The sequence below is a fragment of the Gymnoscopelus braueri genome (genome assembly GCF_963280865.1).
Source record: "Gymnoscopelus braueri genome assembly, chromosome: 5".
NCBI classification, from domain to species: Eukaryota; Metazoa; Chordata; class Actinopteri; order Myctophiformes; family Myctophidae; genus Gymnoscopelus; species Gymnoscopelus braueri.
In genome coordinates this window covers 7,573,084-7,591,477 of record NC_137606.1, presented here as the reverse complement: position 1 = coordinate 7,591,477, position 18,394 = coordinate 7,573,084, and the positions used below count along the sequence as shown (strand labels likewise).

General features: G+C 45.6%; 1 protein-coding gene across 1 annotated transcript in view; it reads left to right on the top strand.

Annotated features, from left to right (window-relative positions):
- The window catches only part of trpc6b (transient receptor potential cation channel, subfamily C, member 6b), a gene marked incomplete at both ends in the record, with an annotated part of 54,368 nt that overhangs the window by 10,000 nt on the left and 25,974 nt on the right, over positions 1–18,394 (top strand). Inside the window, one exon of the mRNA XM_080428320.1 lies at positions 8–211. Coding sequence (XP_080284446.1) covers positions 8–211 — 204 coding nt within the window. The remainder of the gene's footprint in view (positions 1–7; positions 212–18,394) is intronic.

Below are 18,394 nucleotides of genomic sequence, written 5' to 3'. Positions count from 1 at the left end.
GTGACAGGACGATGCAGACGTTGAGTGGAAGTTTGCCAGAGCTAAGCTGTGGTTCTCATACTTTGAACGCGGCGGAACGCTGCCTGTGCCGTTCAACCTCATACCGAGTCCCTGGGCTCTCGTTGGCCTCCTGCTGAGGACCAGGAGCCTTATCTGTGAGCTGCCACCGAGCAGCCGCAGTGACACGCCCGATGACACAGAGCTTAATAAGGTGAGATCATTAGCGTCGCACGCAGTAGGCTACTAACTCTTTGTGTCAATTTAACTTTGAGAGTGTAGGAATGTAGCCAAATGGACCAGTACTGGTCGCATTTGCGCACTCTTACAAAATGGAAACATACACTGTTTGTTTGTTTTTCTCCATGAATTCAAAACAATGTGTATTTTACCATACTGTGACATTTAACATCAGATTAACTCATCAGATTGTTGTTAAATCTGAGCCACTTCAAGCCCAGCACCAGAAATAGCAGATCTACAAGCTCACAATGCCATACTGTAGATGATAGGGAAGAAGCAAAGGAAGCACCATATAAGACAGGGAAGCACCATAGGAAGCACCATAGAAGACAGGGAAGCACCATAGGATGCACCATAGAAGACAGGGAAGCACCATAGGAAGCACCATAGAAGACAGGGAAGCACCATAGATGACAGGAAGCACCATTAGAAGCACCATAGATGACAGGGAAGCACCATAGGATGCACCATAGAAGACAGGGAGGCACCATAGGAAGCAAAATAGAAGACAGGGAAGCACCACAGGAAGCACCATAGAAGACAAGGAAGCACCACAGGAAGCACCATAGATGACAGGGAAGCACCATAGGAAGCACCATAGATGACAGGGAAGCACCATAGATGACAGGAAGCACCATTAGAAGCACCATAGATTACAGGGAAGCACCATAGGAAGTACCATAGAAGACAAGGAAGCACCACAGGAAGCACCATAGATGACAGGGAAGCGCCATAGGAAGTACCATAGATGACAGGGAAGCACCATTAGATGACAGGGAAGCACCATTAGATGCACTAGAAGACAAGGAAGCACCATAGATGACAGGGAAGCACCATGAGCACCATCCAGTCTACCAGGTGGTAAAATACCAGACGAATGCAATCAGTTTAGTCCCTGTTTGTAGTGCTCAATTGTTTCCTTGGTACTTAATGAGCACTGCTGTAGGCTGACTAGAGTTCATGCTGCTTACTATGATCTTTGCACTTAGTAAGTTCTCTGGATAAATGCCAAAATTGTGAATTGCAGTCCCCAGGATCAGTGTTTAGAGTCACTGCATGGCTAATCACAGATCCACTGCTTGCCACTACATGGCAGCATTGAGCCACTGCATGACTCAATGCTAAATAACATCGGCCTATTGTGCCTCATTTAAAGGCTGCAGTTTATTAATTCATTTATTTATTTTACCTTAACAATATTATGTTATTATTATTATTATTATTATTACACTTATAGGTTTTTGTGTTCACCGGCCATAGCGGCTATGGCCGGTGAACAGTCCAAATTTCCAGGCCCCACTCTGCGGCCTGTGGGGGCGTGAAAATTCAGGGGGCGGACTCTACATGTCCTCTGGGCCCCCCTCTGCGCGTGAACACCACTTGTTCGCCCATCGGTCTTACGGATTACCCACACGGATGTTTTTCCCTTTGTTTACGTTTTAGGGTCCTATCTTGCAGTTCAAGCATAATTCCACAGGGTGGGTGGCAGGGTGGCAGAATATGAGCCAAAACTATTAGAAGTGAACTGTGTACACCTCCCACACTGTACTATGGGAAACGGCCTACTATTAGAACTATGGGCTGTGTACATTGTGTACACCTCCAATACAATGCTATGGTAAATGGCGTTTACCATCATGTGACCTCCCGGGACGCTGTTTCTCGCCAATTCCCGCCTAGTCCCGCCTAGTACAGCCTAGTCCAGCCTAGTACAGCCTAGTCCAGCCTAGTCCAGCCTATTATAACCTAGTCCAGCCTAGTCCAGCCTAGTCCAGCCTATTACAGCCTAGTCCAGCCTATTACAGCCTAGTCCAGCCTAGTCCAGCCTATTATAGCCTAGTCCAGCCTTTTACAGCCTAGTCCAGCATAGCCCAACCTAGTCCAGCCTATTACAATCTAGTACAGCCTAGTCCAGCCTAGTCCGGCCTAGTCCAGCCTAGTCCAACCTATTACAGGCTGTTCCAGCCTAGTACATCCTAGTACAGCCTATTACAGCCTATTACAGCCTAGTCCAGCCTAGTCCCACCTATTATGGCCTAGTCCAGCCTATTAAAGCCTAGTCCAACCTATTCAAGCCTAGTCCAGCTTAGTCCCGCCTATTAAAGCCTAGTCCAGCCTATTACAGCTTAGTCCAGCCTATTACAGCCTAGTCCAGCCTAGTACGGCCTAGTACAACCTAATAGAGCCTAGTAGAGCCCAGTACAACCTAGTCTTAACTAGTCCAGTCTGTTCCATGCTAGTAGAGCCTATATTGCCCTCCCCTAGTCTGTTCCATCAAAAGGCTGGACTAGGCTAGAACTGGGTGTACTAGGCTTTACTGTACTAGACTCTACTGGTCGCTAATAGGCTGTTTTAAGCTCTAGTAGGCTTTGCTAGGCTGTACTGGGCTCTATTAGGCTATAGAAGCCAGTACTTTACTTTGGCCTACAAAGGCTCTTGCAAAACTATTGCTCGTGAACACACAAGCTATGGCCCGTGTACACAGTGTTTAGTCCCTATGGTCTGAGTATCTAAAGGGCTGACAAGGGACTAGTAAAGCCTAATAGAGAGTATTAGAGTCTGGTACAGCCTAGTACACTCTAGTCTAGCCTAGTCCAGCCTGTTCCATGCTAGTATAGCCTATACCAACCTCCACTACTCTGTTCTCCCAACAGGCTGGACTATACTAGTCTTGGGTGCACTAGGCTGTACTGTACTGTACTTTACTAGACTCTACTGGTCTCTAATAGGCTGTTTTAAGCTCTAGTAGGCTTTGCTAGGCTTTACTGGGCTCTATTAGGCTATAGAAGCCAGTACTTTACTTTGGCCTACAAAGGCTCTTGCAAAACTATTGCTCGTGAACACACAAGCTATGGCCCGTGTACACAGTGTTTAGTCCCTATGGTCTGAGTATCTAAAGGGCTGACAAGGGACTAGTAAAGCCTAATAGAGAGTATTAGAGTCTGGTACAGCCTAGTACACTCTAGTCTAGCCTAGTCCAGCCTGTTCCATGCTAGTATAGCCTATACCAACCTCCACTACTCTGTTCTCCCAACAGGCTGGACTATACTAGTCTTGGGTGCACTAGGCTGTACTGTACTGTACTGTACTAGACTCTACTGGTCTCTAATAGGCTGTTTTAAGCTCTAGTAGGCTTTGCTAGGCTTTACTGGGCTCTATTAGGCTATAGAAGCCAGTACTTTACTTTGGCCTACAAAGGCTCTTGCAAAACTATTGCTCGTGAACACACAAGCTATGGCCCGTGTACACAGTGTTTAGTCCCTATGGTCTGAGTATCTAAAGGGCTGACAAGGGACTAGTAAAGCCTAATAGAGAGTATTAGAGTCTGGTACAGCCTAGTACACTCTAGTCTAGCCTAGTCCAGCCTGTTCCATGCTAGTATAGCCTATACCAACCTCCACTACTCTGTTCTCCCAACAGGCTGGACTATACTAGTCTTGGGTGCACTAGGCTGTACTGTACTGTACTGTACTAGACTCTACTGGTCTCTAATAGGCTGTTTTAAGCTCTAGTAGGCTTTGCTAGGCTTTACTGGGCTCTATTAGGCTATAGAAGCCAGTACTTTACTTTGGCCTACAAAGGCTCTTGCAAAACTATTGCTCGTGAACACACAAGCTATGGCCCGTGTACACAGTGTTTAGTCCCTATGGTCTGAGTATCTAAAGGGCTGACAAGGGACTAGTAAAGCCTAATAGAGAGTATTAGAGTCTGGTACAGCCTAGTACACTCTAGTCTAGCCTAGTCCAGCCTGTTCCATGCTAGTATAGCCTATACCCACCTCCCCTACTCTGTTCTCCCAACAGGCTGGACTATACTAGTCTTGGGTGCACTAGGCTGTACTGTACTGTACTGTACTAGACTCTACTGGTCTCTAATAGGCTGTTTTAAGCTCTAGTAGGCTTTGCTAGGCTTTACTGGGCTCTATTAGGCTATAGAAGCCAGTACTTTACTTTGGCCTACAAAGGCTCTTGCAAAACTATTGCTCGTGAACACACAAGCTATGGCCCGTGTACACAGTGTTTAGTCCCTATGGTCTGAGTATCTAAAGGGCCGACAAGGGACTAGTAAAGCCTAATAGAGAGTATTAGAGTCTGGTACAGCCTAGTACACTCTAGTCTAGCCTAGTCCAGCCTGTTCCATGCTAGTATAGCCTATACCAACCTCCACTACTCTGTTCTCCCAACAGGCTGGACTATACTAGTCTTGGGTGCACTAGGCTGTACTGTACTGTACTGTACTAGACTCTACTGGTCTCTAATAGGCTGTTTTAAGCTCTAGTAGGCTTTGCTAGGCTTTACTGGGCTCTATTAGGCTATAGAAGCCAGTACTTTACTTTGGCCTACAAAGGCTCTTGCAAAACTATTGCTCGTGAACACACAAGCTATGGCCCGTGTACACAGTGTTTAGTCCCTATGGTCTGAGTATCTAAAGGGCTGACAAGGGACTAGTAAAGCCTAATAGAGAGTATTAGAGTCTGGTACAGCCTAGTACACTCTAGTCTAGCCTAGTCCAGCCTGTTCCATGCTAGTATAGCCTATATAAACCTCCACTACTCTGTTCTCCCAACAGGCTGGACTATACTAGTCTTGGGTGCACTAGGCTGTACTGTACTGTACTGTACTGTACTAGACTCTACTGGTCTCTAATAGGCTGTTTTAAGCTCTAGTAGGCTTTGCTAGGCTTTACTGGGCTCTATTAGGCTATAGAAGCCAGTACTTTACTTTGGCCTACAAAGGCTCTTGCAAAACTATTGCTCGTGAACACACAAGCTATGGCCCGTGTACACAGTGTTTAGTCCCTATGGTCTGAGTATCTAAAGGGCTGACAAGGGACTAGTAAAGCCTAATAGAGAGTATTAGAGTCTGGTACAGCCTAGTACACTCTAGTCTAGCCTAGTCCAGCCTGTTCCATGCTAGTATAGCCTATACCAACCTCCACTACTCTGTTCTCCCAACAGGCTGGACTATACTAGTCTTGGGTGCACTAGGCTGTACTGTACTGTACTGTACTAGACTCTACTGGTCTCTAATAGGCTGTTTTAAGCTCTAGTAGGCTTTGCTAGGCTTTACTGGGCTCTATTAGGCTATAGAAGCCAGTACTTTACTTTGGCCTACAAAGGCTCTTGCAAAACTATTGCTCGTGAACACACAAGCTATGGCCCGTGTACACAGTGTTTAGTCCCTATGGTCTGAGTATCTAAAGGGCTGACAAGGGACTAGTAAAGCCTAATAGAGAGTATTAGAGTCTGGTACAGCCTAGTACACTCTAGTCTAGCCTAGTCCAGCCTGTTCCATGCTAGTATAGCCTATACCCACCTCCCCTACTCTGTTCTCCCAACAGGCTGGACTATACTAGTCTTGGGTGCACTAGGCTGTACTGTACTGTACTGTACTAGACTCTACTGGTCTCTAATAGGCTGTTTTAAGCTCTAGTAGGCTTTGCTAGGCTTTACTGGGCTCTATTAGGCTATAGAAGCCAGTACTTTACTTTGGCCTACAAAGGCTCTTGCAAAACTATTGCTCGTGAACACACAAGCTATGGCCCGTGTACACAGTGTTTAGTCCCTATGGTCTGAGTATCTAAAGGGCCGACAAGGGACTAGTAAAGCCTAATAGAGAGTATTAGAGTCTGGTACAGCCTAGTACACTCTAGTCTAGCCTAGTCCAGCCTGTTCCATGCTAGTATAGCCTATACCAACCTCCACTACTCTGTTCTCCCAACAGGCTGGACTATACTAGTCTTGGGTGCACTAGGCTGTACTGTACTGTACTGTACTAGACTCTACTGGTCTCTAATAGGCTGTTTTAAGCTCTAGTAGGCTTTGCTAGGCTTTACTGGGCTCTATTAGGCTATAGAAGCCAGTACTTTACTTTGGCCTACAAAGGCTCTTGCAAAACTATTGCTCGTGAACACACAAGCTATGGCCCGTGTACACAGTGTTTAGTCCCTATGGTCTGAGTATCTAAAGGGCTGACAAGGGACTAGTAAAGCCTAATAGAGAGTATTAGAGTCTGGTACAGCCTAGTACACTCTAGTCTAGCCTAGTCCAGCCTGTTCCATGCTAGTATAGCCTATATAAACCTCCACTACTCTGTTCTCCCAACAGGCTGGACTATACTAGTCTTGGGTGCACTAGGCTGTACTGTACTGTACTGTACTGTACTAGACTCTACTGGTCTCTAATAGGCTGTTTTAAGCTCTAGTAGGCTTTGCTAGGCTTTACTGGGCTCTATTAGGCTATAGAAGCCAGTACTTTACTTTGGCCTACAAAGGCTCTTGCAAAACTATTGCTCGTGAACACACAAGCTATGGCCCGTGTACACAGTGTTTAGTCCCTATGGTCTGAGTATCTAAAGGGCTGACAAGGGACTAGTAAAGCCTAATAGAGAGTATTAGAGTCTGGTACAGCCTAGTACACTCTAGTCTAGCCTAGTCCAGCCTGTTCCATGCTAGTATAGCCTATACCAACCTCCACTACTCTGTTCTCCCAACAGGCTGGACTATACTAGTCTTGGGTGCACTAGGCTGTACTGTACTGTACTGTACTAGACTCTACTGGTCTCTAATAGGCTGTTTTAAGCTCTAGTAGGCTTTGCTAGGCTTTACTGGGCTCTATTAGGCTATAGAAGCCAGTACTTTACTTTGGCCTACAAAGGCTCTTGCAAAACTATTGCTCGTGAACACACAAGCTATGGCCCGTGTACACAGTGTTTAGTCCCTATGGTCTGAGTATCTAAAGGGCTGACAAGGGACTAGTAAAGCCTAATAGAGAGTATTAGAGTCTGGTACAGCCTAGTACACTCTAGTCTAGCCTAGTCCAGCCTGTTCCATGCTAGTATAGCCTATACCCACCTCCCCTACTCTGTTCTCCCAACAGGCTGGACTATACTAGTCTTGGGTGCACTAGGCTGTACTGTACTGTACTGTACTGTACTAGACTCTACTGGTCTCTAATAGGCTGTTTTAAGCTCTAGTAGGCTTTGCTAGGCTTTACTGGGCTCTATTAGGCTATAGAAGCCAGTACTTTACTTTGGCCTACAAAGGCTCTTGCAAAACTATTGCTCGTGAACACACAAGCTATGGCCCGTGTACACAGTGTTTAGTCCCTATGGTCTGAGCATCTAAAGGGCTGACAAGGGACTAGTAAAGCCTAATAGAGAGTATTAGAGTCTGGTACAGCCTAGTACACTCTAGTCTAGCCTAGTCCAGCCTGTTCCATGCTAGTATAGCCTATACCAACCTCCACTACTCTGTTCTCCCAACAGGCTGGACTATACTAGTCTTGGGTGCACTAGGCTGTACTGTACTGTACTGTACTAGACTCTACTGGTCTCTAATAGGCTGTTTTAAGCTCTAGTAGGCTTTGCTAGGCTTTACTGGGCTCTATTAGGCTATAGAAGCCAGTACTTTACTTTGGCCTACAAAGGCTCTTGCAAAACTATTGCTCGTGAACACACAAGCTATGGCCCGTGTACACAGTGTTTAGTCCCTATGGTCTGAGTATCTAAAGGGCTGACAAGGGACTAGTAAAGCCTAATAGAGAGTATTAGAGTCTGGTACAGCCTAGTACACTCTAGTCTAGCCTAGTCCAGCCTGTTCCATGCTAGTATAGCCTATACCAACCTCCACTACTCTGTTCTCCCAACAGGCTGGACTATACTAGTCTTGGGTGCACTAGGCTGTACTGTACTGTACTGTACTGTACTGTACTGTACTAGACTCTACTGGTCTCTAATAGGCTGTTTTAAGCTCTAGTAGGCTTTGCTAGGCTTTACTGGGCTCTATTAGGCTATAGAAGCCAGTACTTTACTTTGGCCTACAAAGGCTCTTGCAAAACTATTGCTCGTGAACACACAAGCTATGGCCCGTGTACGCAGTGTTTAGTCCCTATGGTCTGAGTATCTAAAGGGCTGACAAGGGATTAGTAAAGCCTAATAGAGAGTATTAGAGTCTGGTACAGCCTAGTACACTCTAGTCTAGCCTAGTCCAGCCTGTTCCATGCTAGTATAGCCTATACCAACCTCCACTACTCTGTTCTCCCAACAGGCTGGACTATACTAGTCTTGGGTGCACTAGGCTGTACTGTACTGTACTGTACTAGACTCTACTGGTCTCTAATAGGCTGTTTTAAGCTCTAGTAGGCTTTGCTAGGCTTTACTGGGCTCTATTAGGCTATAGAAGCCAGTACTTTACTTTGGCCTACAAAGGCTCTTGCAAAACTATTGCTCGTGAACACACAAGCTATGGCCCGTGTACGCAGTGTTTAGTCCCTATGGTCTGAGTATCTAAAGGGCTGACAAGGGACTAGTAAAGCCTAATAGAGAGTATTAGAGTCTGGTACAGCCTAGTACACTCTAGTCTAGCCTAGTCCAGCCTGTTCCATGCTAGTATAGCCTATACCAACCTCCACTACTCTGTTCTCCCAACAGGCTGGACTATACTAGTCTTGGGTGCACTAGGCTGTACTGTACTGTACTGTACTAGACTCTACTGGTCTCTAATAGGCTGTTTTAAGCTCTAGTAGGCTTTGCTAGGCTTTACTGGGCTCTATTAGGCTATAGAAGCCAGTACTTTACTTTGGCCTACAAAGGCTCTTGCAAAACTATTGCTCGTGAACACACAAGCTATGGCCCGTGTACACAGTGTTTAGTCCCTATGGTCTGAGTATCTAAAGGGCCGACAAGGGACTAGTAAAGCCTAATAGAGAGTATTAGAGTCTGGTACAGCCTAGTACACTCTAGTCTAGCCTAGTCCAGCCTGTTCCATGCTAGTATAGCCTATACCAACCTCCACTACTCTGTTCTCCCAACAGGCTGGACTATACTAGTCTTGGGTGCACTAGGCTGTACTGTACTGTACTGTACTAGACTCTACTGGTCTCTAATAGGCTGTTTTAAGCTCTAGTAGGCTTTGCTAGGCTTTACTGGGCTCTATTAGGCTATAGAAGCCAGTACTTTACTTTGGCCTACAAAGGCTCTTGCAAAACTATTGCTCGTGAACACACAAGCTATGGCCCGTGTACACAGTGTTTAGTCCCTATGGTCTGAGTATCTAAAGGGCTGACAAGGGACTAGTAAAGCCTAATAGAGAGTATTAGAGTCTGGTACAGCCTAGTACACTCTAGTCTAGCCTAGTCCAGCCTGTTCCATGCTAGTATAGCCTATATAAACCTCCACTACTCTGTTCTCCCAACAGGCTGGACTATACTAGTCTTGGGTGCACTAGGCTGTACTGTACTGTACTGTACTGTACTAGACTCTACTGGTCTCTAATAGGCTGTTTTAAGCTCTAGTAGGCTTTGCTAGGCTTTACTGGGCTCTATTAGGCTATAGAAGCCAGTACTTTACTTTGGCCTACAAAGGCTCTTGCAAAACTATTGCTCGTGAACACACAAGCTATGGCCCGTGTACACAGTGTTTAGTCCCTATGGTCTGAGTATCTAAAGGGCTGACAAGGGACTAGTAAAGCCTAATAGAGAGTATTAGAGTCTGGTACAGCCTAGTACACTCTAGTCTAGCCTAGTCCAGCCTGTTCCATGCTAGTATAGCCTATACCAACCTCCACTACTCTGTTCTCCCAACAGGCTGGACTATACTAGTCTTGGGTGCACTAGGCTGTACTGTACTGTACTGTACTAGACTCTACTGGTCTCTAATAGGCTGTTTTAAGCTCTAGTAGGCTTTGCTAGGCTTTACTGGGCTCTATTAGGCTATAGAAGCCAGTACTTTACTTTGGCCTACAAAGGCTCTTGCAAAACTATTGCTCGTGAACACACAAGCTATGGCCCGTGTACACAGTGTTTAGTCCCTATGGTCTGAGTATCTAAAGGGCTGACAAGGGACTAGTAAAGCCTAATAGAGAGTATTAGAGTCTGGTACAGCCTAGTACACTCTAGTCTAGCCTAGTCCAGCCTGTTCCATGCTAGTATAGCCTATACCCACCTCCCCTACTCTGTTCTCCCAACAGGCTGGACTATACTAGTCTTGGGTGCACTAGGCTGTACTGTACTGTACTGTACTGTACTAGACTCTACTGGTCTCTAATAGGCTGTTTTAAGCTCTAGTAGGCTTTGCTAGGCTTTACTGGGCTCTATTAGGCTATAGAAGCCAGTACTTTACTTTGGCCTACAAAGGCTCTTGCAAAACTATTGCTCGTGAACACACAAGCTATGGCCCGTGTACACAGTGTTTAGTCCCTATGGTCTGAGCATCTAAAGGGCTGACAAGGGACTAGTAAAGCCTAATAGAGAGTATTAGAGTCTGGTACAGCCTAGTACACTCTAGTCTAGCCTAGTCCAGCCTGTTCCATGCTAGTATAGCCTATACCAACCTCCACTACTCTGTTCTCCCAACAGGCTGGACTATACTAGTCTTGGGTGCACTAGGCTGTACTGTACTGTACTGTACTAGACTCTACTGGTCTCTAATAGGCTGTTTTAAGCTCTAGTAGGCTTTGCTAGGCTTTACTGGGCTCTATTAGGCTATAGAAGCCAGTACTTTACTTTGGCCTACAAAGGCTCTTGCAAAACTATTGCTCGTGAACACACAAGCTATGGCCCGTGTACGCAGTGTTTAGTCCCTATGGTCTGAGTATCTAAAGGGCTGACAAGGGATTAGTAAAGCCTAATAGAGAGTATTAGAGTCTGGTACAGCCTAGTACACTCTAGTCTAGCCTAGTCCAGCCTGTTCCATGCTAGTATAGCCTATACCAACCTCCACTACTCTGTTCTCCCAACAGGCTGGACTATACTAGTCTTGGGTGCACTAGGCTGTACTGTACTGTACTGTATTAGACTCTACTGGTCTCTAATAGGCTGTTTTAAGCTCTAGTAGGCTTTGCTAGGCTTTACTGGGCTCTATTAGGCTATAGAAGCCAGTACTTTACTTTGGCCTACAAAGGCTCTTGCAAAACTATTGCTCGTGAACACACAAGCTATGGCCCGTGTACGCAGTGTTTAGTCCCTATGGTCTGAGTATCTAAAGGGCCGACAAGGGACTAGTAAAGCCTAATAGAGAGTATTAGAGTCTGGTACAGCCTAGTACACTCTAGTCTAGCCTAGTCCAGCCTGTTCCATGCTAGTATAGCCTATACCAACCTCCACTACTCTGTTCTCCCAACAGGCTGGACTATACTAGTCTTGGGTGCACTAGGCTGTACTGTACTGTACTGTACTAGACTCTACTGGTCTCTAATAGGCTGTTTTAAGCTCTAGTAGGCTTTGCTAGGCTTTACTGGGCTCTATTAGGCTATAGAAGCCAGTACTTTACTTTGGCCTACAAAGGCTCTTGCAAAACTATTGCTCGTGAACACACAAGCTATGGCCCGTGTACACAGTGTTTAGTCCCTATGGTCTGAGTATCTAAAGGGCTGACAAGGGACTAGTAAAGCCTAATAGAGAGTATTAGAGTCTGGTACAGCCTAGTACACTCTAGTCTAGCCTAGTCCAGCCTGTTCCATGCTAGTATAGCCTATATCAACCTCCACTACTCTGTTCTCCCAACAGGCTGGACTATACTAGTCTTGGGTGCACTAGGCTGTACTGTACTGTACTGTACTGTACTGTACTGTACTGTACTGTACTGTACTGTACTGTACTGTACTGTACTGTACTGTACTGTACTGTACTAGACTCTACTGGTCTCTAATAGGCTGTTTTAAGCTCTAGTAGGCTTTGCTAGGCTTTACTGGGCTCTATTAGGCTATAGAAGCCAGTACTTTACTTTGGCCTACAAAGGCTCTTGCAAAACTATTGCTCGTGAACACACAAGCTATGGCCCGTGTACACAGTGTTTAGTCCCTATGGTCTGAGTATCTAAAGGGCTGACAAGGGACTAGTAAAGCCTAATAGAGAGTATTAGAGTCAGGTACATTCTAGTACACTCTAGTCTAGCCTAGTCCAGCCTGTTCCATGCTAGTATAGCCTATACCAACCTCCACTACTCTGTTCTCCCAACAGGCTGGACTATACTAGTCTTGGGTGCACTAGGCTGTACTGTACTGTACTGTACTGTACTAGACTCTACTGGTCTCTAATAGGCTGTTTTAAGCTCTAGTAGGCTTTGCTAGGCTTTACTGGGCTCTATTAGGCTATAGAAGCCAGTACTTTACTTTGGCCTACAAAGGCTCTTGCAAAACTATTGCTCGTGAACACACAAGCTATGGCCCGTGTACACAGTGTTTAGTCCCTATGGTCTGAGTATCTAAAGGGCTGACAAGGGACTAGTAAAGCCTAATAGAGAGTATTAGAGTCTGGTACAGCCTAGTACACTCTAGTCTAGCCTAGTCCAGCCTGTTCCATGCTAGTATAGCCTATATCAACCTCCACTACTCTGTTCTCCCAACAGGCTGGACTATACTAGTCTTGGGTGCACTAGGCTGTACTGTACTGTACTGTACTGTACTGTACTAGACTCTACTGGTCTCTAATAGGCTGTTTTAAGCTCTAGTAGGCTTTGCTAGGCTTTACTGGGCTCTATTAGGCTATAGAAGCCAGTACTTTACTTTGGCCTACAAAGGCTCTTGCAAAACTATTGCTCGTGAACACACAAGCTATGGCCCGTGTACGCAGTGTTTAGTCCCTATGGTCTGAGTATCTAAAGGGCTGACAAGGGATTAGTAAAGCCTAATAGAGAGTATTAGAGTCTGGTACAGCCTAGTACACTCTAGTCTAGCCTAGTCCAGCCTGTTCCATGCTAGTATAGCCTATACCAACCTCCACTACTCTGTTCTCCCAACAGGCTGGACTATACTAGTCTTGGGTGCACTAGGCTGTACTGTACTGTACTGTATTAGACTCTACTGGTCTCTAATAGGCTGTTTTAAGCTCTAGTAGGCTTTGCTAGGCTTTACTGGGCTCTATTAGGCTATAGAAGCCAGTACTTTACTTTGGCCTACAAAGGCTCTTGCAAAACTATTGCTCGTGAACACACAAGCTATGGCCCGTGTACGCAGTGTTTAGTCCCTATGGTCTGAGTATCTAAAGGGCCGACAAGGGACTAGTAAAGCCTAATAGAGAGTATTAGAGTCTGGTACAGCCTAGTACACTCTAGTCTAGCCTAGTCCAGCCTGTTCCATGCTAGTATAGCCTATACCAACCTCCACTACTCTGTTCTCCCAACAGGCTGGACTATACTAGTCTTGGGTGCACTAGGCTGTACTGTACTGTACTGTACTAGACTCTACTGGTCTCTAATAGGCTGTTTTAAGCTCTAGTAGGCTTTGCTAGGCTTTACTGGGCTCTATTAGGCTATAGAAGCCAGTACTTTACTTTGGCCTACAAAGGCTCTTGCAAAACTATTGCTCGTGAACACACAAGCTATGGCCCGTGTACACAGTGTTTAGTCCCTATGGTCTGAGTATCTAAAGGGCTGACAAGGGACTAGTAAAGCCTAATAGAGAGTATTAGAGTCTGGTACAGCCTAGTACACTCTAGTCTAGCCTAGTCCAGCCTGTTCCATGCTAGTATAGCCTATATCAACCTCCACTACTCTGTTCTCCCAACAGGCTGGACTATACTAGTCTTGGGTGCACTAGGCTGTACTGTACTGTACTGTACTGTACTGTACTGTACTGTACTGTACTGTACTGTACTGTACTGTACTCTACTGGTCTCTAATAGGCTGTTTTAAGCTCTAGTAGGCTTTGCTAGGCTTTACTGGGCTCTATTAGGCTATAGAAGCCAGTACTTTACTTTGGCCTACAAAGGCTCTTGCAAAACTATTGCTCGTGAACACACAAGCTATGGCCCGTGTACACAGTGTTTAGTCCCTATGGTCTGAGTATCTAAAGGGCTGACAAGGGACTAGTAAAGCCTAATAGAGAGTATTAGAGTCTGGTACAGCCTAGTACACTCTAGTCTAGCCTAGTCCAGCCTGTTCCATGCTAGTATAGCCTATACCAACCTCCACTACTCTGTTCTCCCAACAGGCTGGACTATACTAGTCTTGGGTGCACTAGGCTGTACTGTACTGTACTGTACTAGACTCTACTGGTCTCTAATAGGCTGTTTTAAGCTCTAGTAGGCTTTGCTAGGCTTTACTGGGCTCTATTAGGCTATAGAAGCCAGTACTTTACTTTGGCCTACAAAGGCTCTTGCAAAACTATTGCTCGTGAACACACAAGCTATGGCCCGTGTACGCAGTGTTTAGTCCCTATGGTCTGAGTATCTAAAGGGCCGACAAGGGACTAGTAAAGCCTAATAGAGAGTATTAGAGTCTGGTACAGCCTAGTACACTCTAGTCTAGCCTAGTCCAGCCTGTTCCATGCTAGTATAGCCTATGCCAACCTCCACTACTCTGTTCTCCCAACAGGCTGGACTATACTAGTCTTGGGTGCACTAGGCTGTACTGTACTGTACTGTACTAGACTCTACTGGTCTCTAATAGGCTGTTTTAAGCTCTAGTAGGCTTTGCTAGGCTTTACTGGGCTCTATTAGGCTATAGAAGCCAGTACTTTACTTTGGCCTACAAAGGCTCCTGCAAAACTATTGCTCGTGAACACACAAGCTATGGCCCGTGTACACAGTGTTTAGTCCATATGGTCTGAGTATCTAAAGGGCTGACAAGGGACTAGTAAAGCCTAATAGAGAGTATTAGAGTCTGGTACAGCCTAGTACACTCTAGTCTAGCCTAGTCCAGCCTGTTCCATGCTAGTATAGCCTATACCAACCTCCACTACTCTGTTCTCCCAACAGGCTGGACTATACTAGTCTTGGGTGCACTAGGCTGTACTGTACTAGACTCTACTGGTCTCTAATAGGCTGTTTTAAGCTCTAGTAGGCTTTGCTAGGCTTTACTGGGCTCTATTAGGCTATAGAAGCCAGTACTTTACTTTGGCCTACAAAGGCTCTTGCAAAACTATTGCTCGTGAACACACAAGCTATGGCCCGTGTACACAGTGTTTAGTTCATATGGTCTGAGTATCTAAAGGGCTGACAAGGGACTAGTAAAGCCTAATAGAGAGTATTAGAGTCTGGTACAGCCTAGTACACTCTAGTCTAGCCTAGTCCAGCCTGTTCCATGCTAGTATAGCCTATACCAACCTCCACTACTCTGTTCTCCCAACAGGCTGGACTATACTAGTCTTGGGTGCACTAGGCTGTACTGTACTGTACTGTACTAGACTCTACTGGTCTCTAATAGGCTGTTTTAAGCTCTAGTAGGCTTTGCTAGGCTTTACTGGGCTCTATTAGGCTATAGAAGCCAGTACTTTACTTTGGCCTACAAAGGCTCTTGCAAAACTATTGCTCGTGAACACACAAGCTATGGCCCGTGTACACAGTGTTTAGTCCCTATGGTCTGAGTATCTAAAGGGCTGACAAGGGACTAGTAAAGCCTAATAGAGAGTATTAGAGTCTGGTACAGCCTAGTACACTCTAGTCTAGCCTAGTCCAGCCTGTTCCATGCTAGTATAGCCTATACCAACCTCCCCTACTCTGTTCTCCCAACAGGCTGGACTATACTAGTCTTGGGTGCACTAGGCTGTACTGTACTGTACTGTACTAGACTCTACTGGTCTCTAATAGGCTGTTTTAAGCTCTAGTAGGCTTTGCTAGGCTTTACTGGGCTCTATTAGGCTATAGAAGCCAGTACTTTACTTTGGCCTACAAAGGCTCTTGCAAAACTATTGCTCGTGAACACACAAGCTATGGCCCGTTTACACAGTGTTTAGTCCCTATGGTCTGAGTATCTAAAGGGCTGACAAGGGACTAGTAAAGCCTAATAGAGAGTATTAGAGTCTGGTACAGCCTAGTACACTCTAGTCTAGCCTAGTCCAGCCTGTTCCATGCTAGTATAGCCTATACCAACCTCCACTACTCTGTTCTCCCAACAGGCTGGACTATACTAGTCTTGGGTGCACTAGGCTGTACTGTACTGTACTGTACTAGACTCTACTGGTCTCTAATAGGCTGTTTTAAGCTCTAGTAGGCTTTGCTAGGCTTTACTGGGCTCTATTAGGCTATAGAAGCCAGTACTTTACTTTGGCCTACAAAGGCTCTTGCAAAACTATTGCTCGTGAACACACAAGCTATGGCCCGTGTACACAGTGTTTAGTCCCTATGGTCTGAGTATCTAAAGGGCTGACAAGGGACTAGTAAAGCCTAATAGAGAGTATTAGAGTCTGGTAAAGCCTAGTACACTCTAGTCTAGCCTAGTCCAGCCTGTTCCATGCTAGTATAGCCTATACCAACCTCCACTACTCTGTTCTCCCAACAGGCTGGACTATACTAGTCTTGGGTGCACTAGGCTGTACTGTACTGTACTGTACTAGACTCTACTGGTCTCTAATAGGCTGTTTTAAGCTCTAGTAGGCTTTGCTAGGCTTTACTGGGCTCTATTAGGCTATAGAAGCCAGTACTTTACTTTGGCCTACAAAGGCTCTTGCAAAACTATTGCTCGTGAACACACAAGCTATGGCCCGTGTACACAGTGTTTAGTCCCTATGGTCTGAGTATCTAAAGGGCTGACAAGGGACTAGTAAAGCCTAATAGAGAGTATTAGAGTCAGGTACATTCTAGTACACTCTAGTCTAGCCTAGTCCAGCCTGTTCCATGCTAGTATAGCCTATACCAACCTCCACTACTCTGTTCTCCCAACAGGCTGGACTATACTAGTCTTGGGTGCACTAGGCTGTACTGTACTGTACTGTACTGTACTAGACTCTACTGGTCTCTAATAGGCTGTTTTAAGCTCTAGTAGGCTTTGCTAGGCTTTACTGGGCTCTATTAGGCTATAGAAGGCAGTACTTTACTTTGGCCTACAAAGGTTCATGCAAAACTATTGCTCGTGAACACACAAGCTATGGCCCGTGTACACAGTGGTTAGTCCCTATGGTCTGAGTATATACAGGGCTGACAAGGGACTAGTACAGCCTAATAGAGAGTATTAGAGTCTGGTACAGCCTAGTACAATCTAGTCTATCCTAGTCCAGCCTTATCAGTCCTAGCATAGCCTGGTACCCCCTCCCCTATTCTGTTCTCCCAACAGGCTGGAGTAGGCTAGACCTGGGTGTACTAGGCTTTACTGTACTAGTCTCTGCTGGGCTCTAATAGTCTGCTTTCAGCTCTAGTAGGCTTTGCTAGGCTGTACTGGGCTCTATTAGGCTATAGAAGGCAGTACTTTACTTTGGCCTACACATGTTCATGCGAAACTATTGGTCGTGCACACACAAACTATTGCCTGTTTACACAGTGGTTAATCCAAATGGTCTGAGTATCTACAGGGCTGATGTAACCCAGGTTTCAAAAGGTTTTCAAAAGGTTTGTGTCACTGCTGTCTGTGTGTCACTGACAGAGTCACACACACAGTCACACACACACTCAGACTCACTCACTCAATCAATCAGTCACACCAGTGCTTGCAATTGCCAATAATTGCATGAAGCAGAGACAGTCTGCAGTAGCAGAGTGAGGTGCACACTACTCTGAGATTTCCACCCAAACTGACTGCTGGCACAACATGCTGGCTGTGCCTGCATGAATCTGATTGAATTGGCCAGGTTACTTTTCTTGATAAGAAAAAGGATCATGATGGCGAGCCAACTAACCCGAACCCAACTTTAATGAAGTTTGTCCTACCAGGAGGGTGAGCAGCAGCCACACATTCATATCCCCCCAAGTAACATTACACACTACACTGCCTCACACTGCCACTTCCCTCTGACTATTGACAATACCTACCTGCTTAAAGGGCAAGACCACTTTGGTAGAGGTTTGGGATAGTTACCTTGCCATGATGTAACTCCAAAGGTGGACAAGAAATAAAAAATAATTGCTCCATTGATTAGAAATTGATAATTCTAAATTTGCTCCTCATTGACTTACATTGTACGGTAAAACAACTCTCAAAGTCACTCTTTAAGCACTATACTAAGTCTAGACTAGCATGGAACAGGCTGGACTAGGCTATACTAGGTTGTACTAGGCTGTACCAGACTCTAATACTCTCTATTAGGCTGTACTAGTCCCTTGTCAGCCCTGTAGATACTCAGACCATAGGGACTAACCACTGTGTACACGGGCCATAGCTTGTGTGTTCACGAGCAATAGTTTTGCATGAGCCTTTGTAGGCCAAAGTAAAGTGCTGGCTTCTATAGCCTAATAGAGCCCAGTAAAGCCTAGCAAAGCCTACTAGAGCTTAAAACAGCCTATTAGAGA